Source organism: Montipora foliosa, chromosome 6 (assembly GCF_036669935.1).
Source record: "Montipora foliosa isolate CH-2021 chromosome 6, ASM3666993v2, whole genome shotgun sequence".
NCBI lineage: Eukaryota > Metazoa > Cnidaria > Anthozoa > Scleractinia > Acroporidae > Montipora > Montipora foliosa.
The window spans coordinates 47,920,163-47,935,162 of NC_090874.1; the positions used below are offsets into that span (position 1 = coordinate 47,920,163).

At 38.3% G+C, this 15,000-nt stretch overlaps 1 protein-coding gene across 2 annotated transcripts in view; it reads left to right on the forward strand.

Moving 5' to 3' along the window:
- Positions 1 to 15,000, forward strand: part of LOC138007537 (phospholipase D1-like) — a 30,348-nt gene that overhangs the window by 3,303 nt on the left and 12,045 nt on the right. For both annotated transcript variants that reach the window (XM_068854510.1, XM_068854511.1), the window contains exons 4-19: positions 89 to 430; positions 1,012 to 1,107; positions 1,512 to 1,550; positions 2,047 to 2,160; positions 2,255 to 2,293; positions 3,423 to 3,533; positions 5,896 to 5,979; positions 6,514 to 6,595; positions 6,745 to 6,855; positions 8,928 to 9,027; positions 10,399 to 10,490; positions 10,980 to 11,175; positions 12,489 to 12,607; positions 13,211 to 13,324; positions 13,939 to 14,046; positions 14,227 to 14,315. In XM_068854510.1, the coding sequence (XP_068710611.1) occupies positions 89 to 430; positions 1,012 to 1,107; positions 1,512 to 1,550; positions 2,047 to 2,160; positions 2,255 to 2,293; positions 3,423 to 3,533; positions 5,896 to 5,979; positions 6,514 to 6,595; positions 6,745 to 6,855; positions 8,928 to 9,027; positions 10,399 to 10,490; positions 10,980 to 11,175; positions 12,489 to 12,607; positions 13,211 to 13,324; positions 13,939 to 14,046; positions 14,227 to 14,315 (1,836 nt within the window). The remainder of the gene's footprint in view (positions 1 to 88; positions 431 to 1,011; positions 1,108 to 1,511; positions 1,551 to 2,046; positions 2,161 to 2,254; positions 2,294 to 3,422; positions 3,534 to 5,895; positions 5,980 to 6,513; positions 6,596 to 6,744; positions 6,856 to 8,927; positions 9,028 to 10,398; positions 10,491 to 10,979; positions 11,176 to 12,488; positions 12,608 to 13,210; positions 13,325 to 13,938; positions 14,047 to 14,226; positions 14,316 to 15,000) is intronic.

The following is a 15,000-nucleotide window of genomic DNA, read 5'->3' on the forward strand; positions in this document are numbered from 1 at the left end:
TTTTTATATAGGTATTCTATGTGTGCTAATGGCTTTCTGTATCATTGAAAACTGACCACTTTCTCTTTTTCTCTTTTTTGTCTTTAAGATACACCATCGAACTTACTCATGGTAACTTCAACTGGGAAATCAGACGCCGTTACAAACACTTTATAAAACTTGATGCTGAACTGTTTCTCCACAGAATAAATGTGCCTCATCATGTTATTAGAGGACGGGCTGGAGAAATTCGGAATTTGCCAAGTAGACACTTGCCCAAGCGACCAGACATGTTTGCAACCACTCAAAACATGGAAAAGAGAAAAAAATCCCTTGAGAAGTATCTGCAGATTATTCTAGATAATTCTAACTATCTCCATCGCAAGGAGACACTAAGTTTCCTGGAAGTCAGCCACTTCTCCTTTCAGCACGAATTGGGTGAAAAAGGAAGGTTAGTTAATATTAATTGTTTGGAACCCTGTTAACAAAATCACTGTCTCTTTTGCTCTCTCTTGCACATAATTAAGGCCCCTACACTTGCTCAAGCTCTCACTTGTTTAAACAACCCACATCTTACCTCCTTACCTCTGCTCTCATCAGTGTATGGGAAAATTTTTGTTTGGGGGGAGGGAGGGGGGGGGGGGGGGAGGGGCTGAGCATAATTTTCCCAACTGAAACGTTTTGGTCACAGATGCAATAATATGATTCTTTGGTGGCGTCACATTAATTGCCCATACCATGACGGCACAGGTGATGAAAATAGTGCAAAATATTTTTGGTAAATCGAGGTCAGCATTCATTTCTAAACTACCAAAAAGTGAGTTGTAAAACATACTGATCATTTGGTTAGGCATGACCCACTATATGCTTTATTCTGGTTGGCTAATTATGTGACTGTGTTTATTCACTTCATTATCATGTGGGTGTCTATCTTGGGTACTGTTTATTGAACACAACTCTGCAATTGTTAATATATTGATGCTCTTTTCAGTTCACAATGATAGATCACTTCAATCTTTACTTTTCTTTTAGGGAAGGTATACTGAGAAAGCGGTCTGGAGGACATCGGTTTCCAGCTGGTTGTTGTAGCTGTTGTTCTGGTTTGTCTTGGGGAATATGGAACAAGAGGTATAAAAACCGAGGGTGATCAGTTTTATTGTGACTCTTGTTGTAATCCTTCCCCAATAGTTTGTTCACTCCTTTTTCTACAGTAGACTCTTAAAGTTTGCTGGAGAGAAATAATAATTGATCAAGGTTATCATTAGACAGACCTCTGTGTTAGCAGGCTATATTTTCTGCAGGCCTCATTACTTTCACAACCAATTTTGAGCGTGCACATTGTTTGGAAGGAGAATGAAAATGGCTGGATATAATGCCAGTCTGAATCTGCAAGAGTGTACGGTAAATTAACCCATTGACACCTCAGACAGCTGGGATGCCCCCAGTTGAGGAATAAAATCATTGGGCGTTTAAATCCGTTAAGTCTCGCTCCGAATGGGGTAATAAGAATAATATTGTGCTGTACTTTTCAGGTGGATCGTGGTGAAGGACAGTTTTATAGCTTATGTGAGGTGAGGCATAACAACGATAATAATGATAATAATAATATTTTAATTGCTGTTTAATAATATATACATATTTTATCTTTTATAAATTTTATATGTAATGCGCGATAGATCATTTTTATGAATTTCGTGCAGTATAAGTGATTAAATCATTCATTCATTCATATTAATAATTATTATATGGCTAGTGTTTCTGGCCGATATAACACACGCTCTTATTGGCTAAGAGCAGCCAAGCAGTAGGGCATTATTATCCCGTAATGCCCGCCGATTATGGATTATGCATATTAGTTTTTTTTTCTTTAGAACCGTTCTGATAGCCATGCAATTAAAGCAACTTGATAACCTCGACCGTTTGGTTGTTACAGCAAAATCTCAAACCTTGGCTTAGCTGTATTGACCTCACCATCGCTTAACATAATATCATGACAGTATTTTGATTTGTCAAAATAACAAAGAATGATCAATTGAAGGTAAACTGTGTTTGTTATGATTGTTGTAGCCCCAGAGATAAAGAAGTGAGAGGAGTGCTGCTAATGGACAAAGAATTTACATTTAAGCATGGAAGGAAGCAAACTGGTTTGCAAAATGGCTTGCTGGTTCAAAACCAGAGCAGGTACAGGGCTGAGAATTTTAAAGGGTTTTTCCAAAATGTTCTGTAAAAAGCATCAGTTGTGTCAGAGTCAAACAGTTTTCTTGTTTTATTGTAGAGAACTTCTTTTATCTTGTTGGACGGAAAGAAAAACAAGGTAATAAATGGAATATATTTGGTGCACTAGATGATTATTTGAAACTGCATGAAGTTTCATATTTGAATTATGGACAAAGGATTTCTAACTACACTGAAGTCCGGAACTGACACCAATCTACTGTGCCTTATTTAATATTAAGTACTATATATGTCCATGAATAAAATTATTAAATCAGGGCTCGAAATTGCGACCAATACGGACGCATTTGCGACTAAATTTTTCCCTTTGCGACTAAAATATCTGGAGAAGTCGCAAATTTGCGACTTGTTGTCACCTTCGTTCTTTCGAAACAAAAGGGTTAGCAGTTGCCACTTTGCTGCTACTTTTGCTAAAATAAACAAATAAATAAATAAATGACAAAATTATTATTATCTCGTTGTGAATTTTCTCTGAAGGTAGCGTAATTGTATGGTAATTTAGCTGCGATGTTACGTGCTCAGCTCCATTCCTTCGATCATTCGCCATTTTCAGCAGTTTCTTTACACACAAGTACTACGGGCTCATATTTTTCTGCTAAACCGCTGACAACACAATGCAGCGCGGCGATTTTGCGACTAAAATTTGCGAAATTGCGACTAAATTTTGGTATCTTATCGCAAAATTCGACTGGATTTTTTCGTTAATTTCGAGCCCTGTAAATGCATGCAGATTTTTATTAACATCACAGTGTCCCATTCCCTAATAACACAAAATATGTATAGTAATGCATTGGACATACCGTTAATAAATTAATAATAATTTTGTCTTCAAAGTCATCAACAGATTGCACTTAATATAATAATACATTAAAATTCCAACAAAAGGCACTAACATAAGAGCTCCTCAAGGTCTAGTGGCCAAATAAACAGTCATTTATAGCCTGAGTTTATTGCCTGGTGGACAATTTAAAGGTTCCATGATGACTCTTTAAGGTTGTTTGCATCTTCTGTTTATATTCTAGATACACGCACAGTATTTCTTGAAATTATTGGACAGGTGCACAATAAATATGTCAAAAATTGTTTCATTATTTCAAATTTAGTGAATTTGACCAAAACTCCTTACACTCCATAATCCTGCCCTTTGCTCCTTAATTGAACTTGCATGTAAGCTTTATCATTTTGAATGTTTTGTGTCATTTAATAAGAGAATGGATGAAAGCAATCATTCACATGATGGCAACCAAAGGTGCTGAATGGACAAAAGATCATCCTCACTATTCATTTGCTCCTGTCAGGCAAAATGCTGCTGCTCAATGGTGAGTTAACAGGTTTATAAGGGGCGTTACTAAACACAGAAACGGAATGGAACAGAACGGAATATCCCGCTGTAGTGAGGCGGAATCGTCAGACTCTGGAATAAAGTGGAATGACACCAGAATGAACAAGAATGGTACCAGAATATACCGGAACGAGGCGGAATGACACCAGAATAAAGCAGAATAAACCAGAAGAACACCAGAATGAAGCTGAGTAGCGTAGACAAAGGAATGAAACGTAATTTTTCATCATTCTAGACTGAATGAATTAGTATGCAGAATAGAGAGACTAACAGAAAAAAACAGTTTACATTAAAGGAGAAGCAACAAGGGCTTGGAACAAGTCACAATGAAATTATGTTCTCTCGCCGAGAGAAAAGAAAAAAATATTCTTCATGTATGTATATTATCAGCGATCAATCTTTTTTCTGTGCTTCTGACTGTTCTTTCTTCAAACAAGGAACAGTGCATTCAGGTTTGATGGCATTATTGCCAACCGAATCGGGAAGAGAATAAAGAGTTTTTCGGTTTGTGCGAATCCATTTCCGTATATCTCCATCATGTGTCGGTCGTGGGAAGCAGGCAAGCAGCAACGGAAATTAGTTTATGGTTCGCTGAACTTGATTGTGATTGGTCGGTACACAATAATTGACCCGTTAGAATGAAATAAAAGTGTTCACGGGTTTTTGGACTCTCATTGGTGGAAGCCGCCTCCAAGATCCATAGGAATAGACAATTAGGATAACATTCTGTTTCTCTTTCTACTGTATTTGTTCAAGAAAAAATGTATTACTTCCACAACAAATAATAATTATTCCTTTAGCGACAGATATATCTGTCAAATTTTTCTCACGACCTAAGTGCTCCGAATGTTACAAGGACAAAACACGTGCAATTCCCTTAGGGAATCTCGTGACACAACAAAAGCTGATAGAAACCGAAAATCAATCCGCAGTAACTAAAACACAAATTTTATGCATTTTCAGGTTCATTCCGCTATATTCTGGTTAATTTGGGTGTCATTCTGCCTCATTCCAGTGTTATTCCGGCTGGTTCCGGTATCTTCCTGTACCATTCTTGTTAATTTTGTTTCATTCCAGTGTTATTCCACCATATTCCGGTTTATTCTGTTACATTCCCTTCCGTTCCATTCCTGTGTTTAGTAACGCCCGTTTATACATTAAGAATCTCGTAGACTTAACTGATCAATAAACCATTTTGTTAAGTAATCGCCTTGATCCTAAGCAGTCATTGTCTGCATCTGAATTATCATGCATATTGCTTAAGCTTTAGTCTCCTACGCAGCCGTCATTTGTGTGGTCACACATTCTTTTCCTTTATCTGACCAATCAGAGCTTGGTTCTCATATCCTGAAACCGTTCGTGCTAAAGCGAATAAGCCAATCAGAGTGTGCATCTTAACTTCACTTTTAGCGGCGACGACACCATTGTAGAGTTTTGTCATGATGGTTTCAAAGTTTAGATTTCACAGTTTTAAAAAAACCTGCGATCAGGCGTACTTTTCTTTAGATTGGGCGGAAAAGGTACCTTTCCGCCCAGTCTAAAGAAAAGTACGCCTGATCGCAGGTTACAGTTAAATAGGCATCAGACGCTTTCAATCAAAAGCGTAGTTTTGACAAAGAAAGCTGTATTTTTAATCTAACAACAGAGTCAGAAAATCCCTGATTTATCTAGCCATTCAATATTCCACTCGTTTGTGATGAAATCGACATCGTTGTTGTAGTCCAAACAAAGGGAAAGGAATGTAGTTCGAAAGAAAGCAGCCATTGTTTGTGTGGTGAGGAGCGTTGCGTGACCACACAAATAACGGCTGCGTAGGAGACTACGTAAGCCTCAGTTCTTTAAAAAAAGGCATGATCTCCTCGAAGCATTGCTTTCGTTAACTTTTGAAGAAAGAAAGCCTTTGTTTCAGCTGCTGAAAAGGCTCTGGGTGTTGTGTTGAATAAAAAAATATATATATTAATGGTATCTTAATTGCCTTAATTTCTTAAAGCAAAATAGAATTTAGTGTGAAGATTTGGAATGGCCATTAAATTTGGTTAGAAATAAAGTTTATTCTCTTAAAGTTTAGGATATGGTCATCACTATTAAGTTGATAGAACATACATTTTATCAAGGCATAGTGTTACGTGGGTTAATGTAAAGCAAGTGATGGATGAAGTCCCTTTACCAGTCATCAGTGCATCTATTGGAAAGAAAAATCTCTGAACAAGGTGCATGGAATAGCACCTTCCCATTATGTCATAGTTACACTATCAAAGTTCTGACAGCTTCACAAGGAGCAGAGGATGGATATTCAAGAACCAAATACGCTATTAAACGTTCTTTTCTTTTGTGTGCAGGTATGTGGATGGAGAGTCATATTTTGATGGAGTAGCAGATGCATTAGAAGCTGCAAACGAAGAAATCTATTTAGCTGGCTGGTGGTATGTTTATTGGGTTTATTGTTGCTTTGATGGACAGCTGGACTAAACACAGCCACACTTAAACATGCCCTGGGCCAATCTGTAAAACAAATCAGCTTTCCCATTTATGTTATCTTCCAGTTTAATTTCCTTGTCATGTTGCGTGGTCTTTAAAAACAATTGACAATGGGTCCTTTGCAGCTGGAGATCACATGGTACAAAAACCGCCAAACTGGAGAGCAAATTATGCACTTGGACATCTAAAACAAAGAAAATTGAAATTTAAGTGTGGCGGTTTTTGTACCATGTGATTGCGGCAAATTAAAATAATAATAATTATTGTTATTAAAACTTGCGTATGTTGCTTTTAAATGCACTCAGCATTAATCAATCCATAGTTAACCTCTTTTTAGCACATTTTGCTTTTGCAGAGTTCAAGAACATACATGTAGGACTTATCCTGATCCAAAAGATTATTGAAGAATCTGTTACCAGATTAATCACTTCAACTTCATTATTTATTAGTTGTTGTAATAAATATTTTGAATATTCTAGGATCAGCCCAGAGCTTTATCTTCGTCGACCAATCACTGCTGGCCATGAATGGAGACTGGACTGTATTCTCAAGAGAAAAGCAGTATGTATCACTTTAAACTTTATAATACTTGGGCGAATGACCAGCAGACTAAGAAATTAAAAAGTCATGAAAGAAGTTAGAGAACACATTAATTTTTTTCTGTTGTAACTTAGTGCTTATAATATGAGTTATGCATTTATCATTTGCAGGAGGAAGGGGTGAAAATTTTCATTCTAGTTTACAAGGAAGTGGAATTTGCACTGGACATTGACAGTGCCTACACTAAAGCCAAACTTATGAGCTTGCATTCAAATATCAAGGTAACAAACCAATTTAATTGCAAAATCCCCCACCACAATTTATAGCATTTGGAGAAATACGGCAGGGTATTAATAATGATAGAAATAATGATAGAGCAGTTTTCAAATGACTGTCGTAAGTAATTATGTGATTGCAATTGTTATGTGTAGTGATTGGTTTAAAAACCTCACGCCAGTTTATCAACCAATGAGAAGGAAAACCAAAGTCGTTCCCGACTCGTACCTGCGCTTTGTCCCGCGCTTTGAGCAAGTTACACTCGTGAAATTTCTTTGAATTTCGATTGGTTCATTGTGCTGCTTGCACCTGCTGTGATTGGTCGAAGTAATTACTTTGGTATTTGTTTAAAGAGACTCAATTGACAACCACCCTTATAATAATAATAATAATAATAATGATAATACATGTAATAATAATTTAGCTGAGCTTTCAAGGGCTCTACTGAGTTGGTAAGACTAAAAAACAAATCAATCAAATCACATCAAATTAAAGCAGATCAACCCAAAAAAATAAACCACCGTGTGATATTCATCCCAGGCCACACTGCCTGGTGGACAACAAGTACATTCACCCCTCCCACCGGTTACTGGTTAAGCTGAAATTCTTGGCACTTAAGCTGACATTCGCCTTGTTGTGACAGATCTTAATGGCCAAATGGCCAGGTCATTAGGCTAGTATCGTTCCAATAATCACTTTCATTTGGTTGATCATGCATAATGGACACCTCCTGTAAGCGGACACCTCCCGAATGTGGACACCAAACTGCGGTCCCAGCGATTTCCCCTCTAAAGCACTACTTATTTAACCTCCCGTAAGCGGACATCTCTCGTATTTGGGGTCCACAGGGTCTAAAATATCCTCCCGTAAGCGGACAATAAACAATATCAAAAAAACCTCTAAGGAAATGGGTTCGATGTTAATGGTTTTAATAATCGCACACTGGCCTAGACGAAACATACGAGTCATTTCGATTACAATTAGCTTTTTTTCAATACAGTACATCGAAGTTTTCCTTTTAAAACTTTTCTTCAAGCCAGTCGCACGAAAATTTGTCTCCTTGAAATTGAACCGCGCAAGGCAATTCCATACCCTATCCTGCTCCTCTGTTTATCTGCTCTCCCGTAATAAGAACCGTTGCTGAGTTAGACGCACATTTCAGGAACTTCGTCACCCAATCTCAAACATATTCTAATGGACAAATGGCATCTCCCTCAATTTCATATAGGAAAGTGTGGTCTTTGAAAGATGTACTTGTTAGAGCTAAGCTCTGAGCTCTTTGAATTTCCTATTTTGGCCAATACACTTTGAAACAAAATTACAAGTTGTCTTAATTAAAATCTTTAAAAGACTTGTGTAGTGGTGCATTATATGCCCTCTATTGCACTTTTTTTTTCAATCTCCCATAAGCGAACACCTCCCGTAAGCGGACACTTACCCATGGTCCCGAGGGTGTCCACTCGGGACCAAGGGTAAGTCGCCCCTCCCTTTGAGATTCGATTGTAAAACCATCCCACCTTTACTTGAAGTGGAAAATAAAAGATGACGTATGACAGGTACCTTGAATTGTGGTACGGTGAAATAGGATCAAACAGACCGAGACAAGCGAATTATCTACACTTAAAAATTGGCTTTTCAGCAAGAGAGGATCGGTTGATCCTTAAAACTTTTCACATCCTTCCAAGCGATTAACAAACTCAACGTGTAAACTCTTCTCTTTCGAAAAACCTCTGTGTGTTTTTCCTCGAGATTCCTCTGAAAGACTTCTCTCTAAACATACCTCTCGTCCCTTTTCCTGCGATTTCGTGGCGTTTTCGGGCGCTTGTGACGCTTTGTAGTTATTAGTGCAGTAACTCTTTTTAGCATCGATTGAAAGTAATTAACTGAATTGATGGAACCGAACTTGCTTAGTTTAATGGAATGAACTGAAGTAAGTTCTTCATTTGTCATGAAACTAAACAGCAAACTCGCCAGCGTAGGCGAGTTGACCGGTATCCCAAGCACTACCTTGAAAGCCCGGATGAAGGTCAAAATTGCCTCTAGTTTTACCAGAATTGATGAGTTGTCTCTATCACAGGTTTTACGGCACCCGGACCACATTACTGGGGCAGGTGTGATGCGATGGGCTCATCATGAAAAGTTGGTTGTTGTTGACCAAAAGGTTGCTTTTATTGGAGGTAACCCGCGTAAAAAATAATGAAATATTTGCATTTTGTCTTTGAGTTTGAAGGTTAATTCTTTATCGTGCTTTCCTCAACAAAAATAGGAGACTATTGAAAAGTAATTTCACTGATACATTGCATCCTGAATTGTATCCGACGGCTGGCTCAGTTGGGTTGAGCATCGGAGTACCGTGCGGGAGGTGGTGGGGTGCGGCCGGACTAACACTCAGGGTCTTTAATGAGGGGAAAGTGTTACCTTTAAACCGTAGATTCCGTCTCTTCTTAACCCTCTAGGACGTAAAGAACCCACACACTATTCGCAAAGCAATTCTTTATTACAAAATACATATATAGTACTTTTTAATATATATAATCGGCTCTCGACCTTCTGCCTCTTGCATTTTTGTTGTGATCACTCCTCCTTGTTCTACGTGAGGAAACCTAATTTCATATAAGCCCCGTGTTTTCATTTAGGTTTTCTCGCTACTTTTTCTTTTTGTCTTGTAAACTTGTATTCTTGTAATGGGTGTAGTGTGGCAAAATGAATAAATAAATAAATAAATAAATAAATAAATAAGAAATAAATGAATAAATAAAGAGTAGGGCGTAGTGTGGTCTAGCTGGAGGGGCCATAAGTTAGAAACCTGTCAAGGGTTAATTGCGTCCCCCTCTTTAAACAAAGTTATTGTATCGTACCTTTTTCCAAAAAAATGTAGATTTTAAGCACTATCGTGGGAAATGGAACGGGAGGGACTGCAGAATAATCCTCAAAACAACGATGACTCTAAGTTTGCGCTTTGCATTTTACTGTGCGCATTGTTGATCTTTCATATGTATGGCTTCTGCAGTGTACATTTCCTCCGCAAAAAGCAAATAAATTAAAGTTGGATTTTGCGTAATAACAACTTTATTTAAGCAAATGCAACTTTAATAAAAACTTTATTTAAGCGTCAATGGATTTAGCACTGGAGCACTAATTGGGGATACTAATGAAATTAACTCAAAGCAAATCAAATATTGGTTTTTGAGGAGAGGGGAAAACCGGAGTACCCGGAGAAAAACCTCTCGGTGCAGAGTAGAGAACCAACAACTCAACCCACATATGACGCCGAGTATGGGATTCGAACCCGGGCCTTATTGGTGGCAGGCGAGTGCTCTCTGCGCTATCCCTGCTACCATTTATTAAGTTCTTCATAATAATTTAGTTAAAGGTTCTTTACACACATTGTGTAACGCGAGCTTAACTTGAAGGAATGATAATCGGTAAACATTTTCTTATGCGTTTGCCTACGCTTAATCTCTTATTAACGGACATAGCCCTAACAGACTATGACTCCCTCAGCTTTAACCATTCTGTAAGGAATTCGTCTGTTTGGTTTCTTATAGGACTTGATCTGTGTTTTGGTCGCTGGGATAACAGCTTTCATCCTCTGACTGACTTTGGATCCGTTGTCCCTCCTCAGGATATAAACAACACGGTAATTTCATCACCTGCATCACCGACTTTCTCTGTTAGGATCAGCGACCACAATTGGCCACTTGTATGTAACACGAGTGAGCTACACGAGTGTTCATTTTGAGCAACGACGTCACGATTCCCGCCTTTTTTTGTTTGTATTAATACCCAGTATTTGTATTTAAGCCTTCTTTTCAATCTCTGCCATGTATATTTATTGCCCATGTAATAAAAAGAGAATTACACTTTAGCTCAAAGATACATGAATTTTATGTTGTCGTGGCAAGAACAATATTTTCTTGCCACTCAATCAATTCTCGCCACAGAATAATATCCTCTATGTATAATAAACTGCGGAGATTGAAATACAGGAGTTGAGTTGGAGATCATTGCAGTTGAGTAGAAGATCGTGTTTATTGACAAGCAACAGCAGCCTGGCTTTCTGCGTAAACGTGGTGCTACATATCTCTATTGTCAATCACAGCTCGTGCTTTTTTGTTGATGCAAACAGGAAAAGGAGATAAGAAAAATCGGCGCCATGATTGTTGAGGGATCCATAAACGGACTGAAACTACCCACGTCTTCAGACTTGATGGCTGGTCTTGAAATTGAACCTGGTGCAAGAGGAGGAAGTAAGATGTGGCTGGGAAAAGATTACGCAAATCCAATCAACAAAGACTTTTGTGAACTGCGCAAACCTTATGAGGGTAAGTTCCTAGCGATTTTTGGCTGATTCGGTTTGTCCAGGAGCAGGGAAACGTTTTAAACGATAATTTTCATTGTTGGAGCAGGGCTAGCGAAGTGGTGAGATGACTCGCCTCCCACCAATGTGGCATGTTCCTAGACTCGGCATCGCATGTGGGTTGAGTCTGGTGATTTTGCGGGGCTTTTTTTGTTGGCAAAGGACTAAAGACTCGATGACATTGTTAAGAACATTTTTCTGGCTTTCCATGCAACATCAAGCGGGTTTTTTTCATCTTTTCAGAGTGACTGTATGCAGGTTGTGGATCGTGGCGTAGTTTGGGCGTCTTTTTCTGTAGTATAGCTCTTTTGTATTTTTACAATCCTTGTTGTTGTGAATATTTGAAACTTATAAATAAGGATTTTTCCCCAAAGTTGATTTGTTTTACAGTCGAACCTCCACTAACGGACACCTCCCGAATGCACACACCAAACTGCGGTCCCAGCGATTTCCCCTCTAGAACATTCTATAAGCGGACATCTCTCATAAGTGGACACGCACACGTATTCCGGGTCCACAGGGTCTAAACTATCCTCCCGTTAGTGGACAGTAAACAATATCAAGAAAATTTCTAGCGAAATGGGTTCGATGTTAATGGTTTAATCGCACACTGTCCTAGACAAAACATAGTAATTTCGGTTACAATTAGCTACAGTGTGTCAAATTTTCCTTTTGAAAACTTTTCTTCAAGCCAGTCGCACGAAAATTTGTCTCCTTGACATTTAAATTCGCAAGGCAATTCCATACCAATCATGCTCCTCTGTTTATCCGCTCTCCCGTAATAAGAACCGTTGCTGAGTTAGACGCACGTTTCAGGAACTTCGTCATGCACCCAATCTCAAACATATTCTAATGGACAAATGGCATCTCCCTTAATTTCATATAGAAAAGGGAGGACTTTGAAAGATTTACTTGTTAGAGCTAAGCTCTGAGGTCTTTGAATTTCCTATCTTGACCAATAGGAGACGTGTTTGGCCTGTCTACACCTTGAAACACAATTACAAGTTGTTTCAATTAAAAGCTTTAAAAGACTTGTTGTGGTGCATTATATGCCCCCTACTGTATGGCACTTTTTTTTCAACCTCCCATAAGCGGACACTTAGCCTTGGTCCCGAGGGTGTCCGTTTACAAGAGCTTCGACTGTACTTTGCTCAATCTAAAAACTGGATTTTAACTTCAACTTCAACTATAACGATACGAATACTACTGTTTTTGTTGATATTTGGTCGTTAAAAGTAGAACAGCACTATTAGCATTTTTATCTTCCTGTCTTGTTAGATTCTGTAGACCGAGGGACGGTTCCTCGCATGCCGTGGCATGATGTTGGAATGTGTATGTTTGATGCATCAGCGAGAGATGTGGCCCGACACTTCATCCTTAGGTGGAATGCGACGAAGGTAAATACTCGCAATGTTACAAGAAACGATGTCGCTCGTGAATCATCTCAAGGTTTTGTCACGGCAACTGTTATAATACGTTTCGAAACAACTTGTTCAGTAGGTGACAAAATGGCAACGTTTCCTGTTATCGTCAAAGGAGGACACCCTAAAACGATACGACACAAGTCGCAGAGGACGTTGCACACTGCAATGTGTAGAAAATTCGTTGCAGCGTCATCACAAACCGTCGCGAAAAGCAGAACTGACTTTTTGCAAAAAGTTTAGAGAGCAACAAAAAAATGCCAATAGAGTGTTGCACTCATGTGATCAGTAACCTTCGTTTTTCCACCGAAACAAAAGAAAACGCTTACATGATAACAGAGCTCACTTCCCGTAGGATTAGTTGGGTACACCAACATGGCCGCCCTGACGTCTCATGAAAACACTCTATAATGTTCTCTACAGTATTCTTGCGTGTTCCGCTTTGTGTAACATAGGCTTAAATGATATCTAAAATCACTGAGAAAGTCAACCGGAATTTCGGGTTTTTACTCTCTATTATATCCCGTCCTTTTCTGTCCAGTGTATCAGCTGTATTTTTTCGTTTTCTGTTTTTTCCAGTGTGGAAAGGTTAAAATGTATCCCGACATTCCTTTCCTGCTTCCAAAGTCGTACTCAGATCTTGTCACTGACAGGTCAGCGGCTTCGAACAGCACGAGTTCAGTGGATTGTCAGGTAGCAAATGATTGTCTTTTTTCTTCAAGGTACTAAAGCTCATGCAAGTCCTTCTGGTAATTTTAGACAAAAAAGCCTGTTCTATAACTTCTTTTGACAGATATGTTCGAATTTTTACGAAAAAACTGTCGGGGAAATGGCGTGGTTACAGTGATATAATGCGGTCTACGCTATTGGGAAAGTGCTGTTCACTTCGCTAGAAATGGTTTTCTTGTTTCCAAGGGAGAACGAACACTGTAGAAATCATTTCAAATTCTTTCTTTAGTGTTCCCTAGTTGCTCCTTGAAGGCGGTTTCCAATACGGGCCAAATCGCATGACTTCAAACTGGTTGTTTGAAAGTTTCATGTTGCGATAGAAAAAAACAGTGAATTTTGCTAGGGGTAGGCTTAATTTTGATCTTCGATCCATATAAAATGTAAATGGTCTGCAACAACCATTTAAACACACTGAGCCTAGAAATTTGACAAAATCACTTGAAACCATGTTTTAGCAAAGCATGGTTTCCTGTTCCCTTTATTTTTGGGTGTGGGGGGGGGGGGGGGGAGGGTGGGAAGCAAGGCAGGCTCTGCTAGCAACTTGTAGGTGTTATTTAAAGAACGACTTTCTTTATCAGATTCTTCGTTCCTTGTGTGAGTGGTCGGGTGGTATTCCTGTGGAATGCTCTATCTATTCGGCTTACATCAAGGCAATAAAGGAAGCTGAACACTTCATTTATATTGAGGTAAAATGATTGGACTGGAGAGGATAAGTAACGAAATAAGAATGTTCCTCTTCAGAATGTTTCTTTTTGAATTAAGATAGATAATGCAAACTTTTGTCACCGGACGTTTAACAGTGTTTGATTACTTTGCAGATATCAGTACTACTGAATTTTGTATTTGTTGGTTTTATTTTTGTATAGAATCAGTTTTTTATTTCCTCTCTGTTCATCGACAACGTCAAGAATGAGATTTGCCAAAACCTTTTGTGGAGGATACTAAGAGCGCACAGGTTTGCTTTGTTACTTAAGTCGTTTATAAATGAACCATAGTGTAGTGACAATAAACCATTTTCGAGTTCACGCTGAGAGTAGAGTTGCAGTCTTAATTGTGAAAGTTGTGAAAGTTCCGTTTGTAAAACGAGAGAAGAGCTGCGAAGCAAGAGTGATTTAAACGATTTCAAACACCACCTTAAAGCGCATTTTTTTACCAAAGCATTCTTAACACCTTAGTCGGACTGATCTTTGCTTGCTTTGTTCTTACTTTAATACAATTGTATTTACATGCATGTGTCATACTAGTCCTCATACTTAGTATTCACTAGCCTTATTTGTGACTGTTAAAATATTATTTTATTCTTTAATTCTTTCTAATTCCATTTATTCATATTGTAATGTGCATTTGATGAAACTATTTGTTAACCTGCGCAATAGAGGTAATAAATTATTATTATGTAAAGATTATAGCTTTATTTCAAATTCAAACAATATAGCCTAATTGAGGGACCACCAAGAATTTTGTTGGCCCCTTTCACAACTTTGTTTTTATCAGGATTTTTACTTGATGTCACTCTGGACAAGTCCTGATAATACTTTTCGATTCGGATTATTGTCTCACTGTTCATTAATTAAAATTGTCTTCACCCACTAATTTTAATTTCCACAGTTCCATCGTATGAAAAAATTCGCATATTCTAT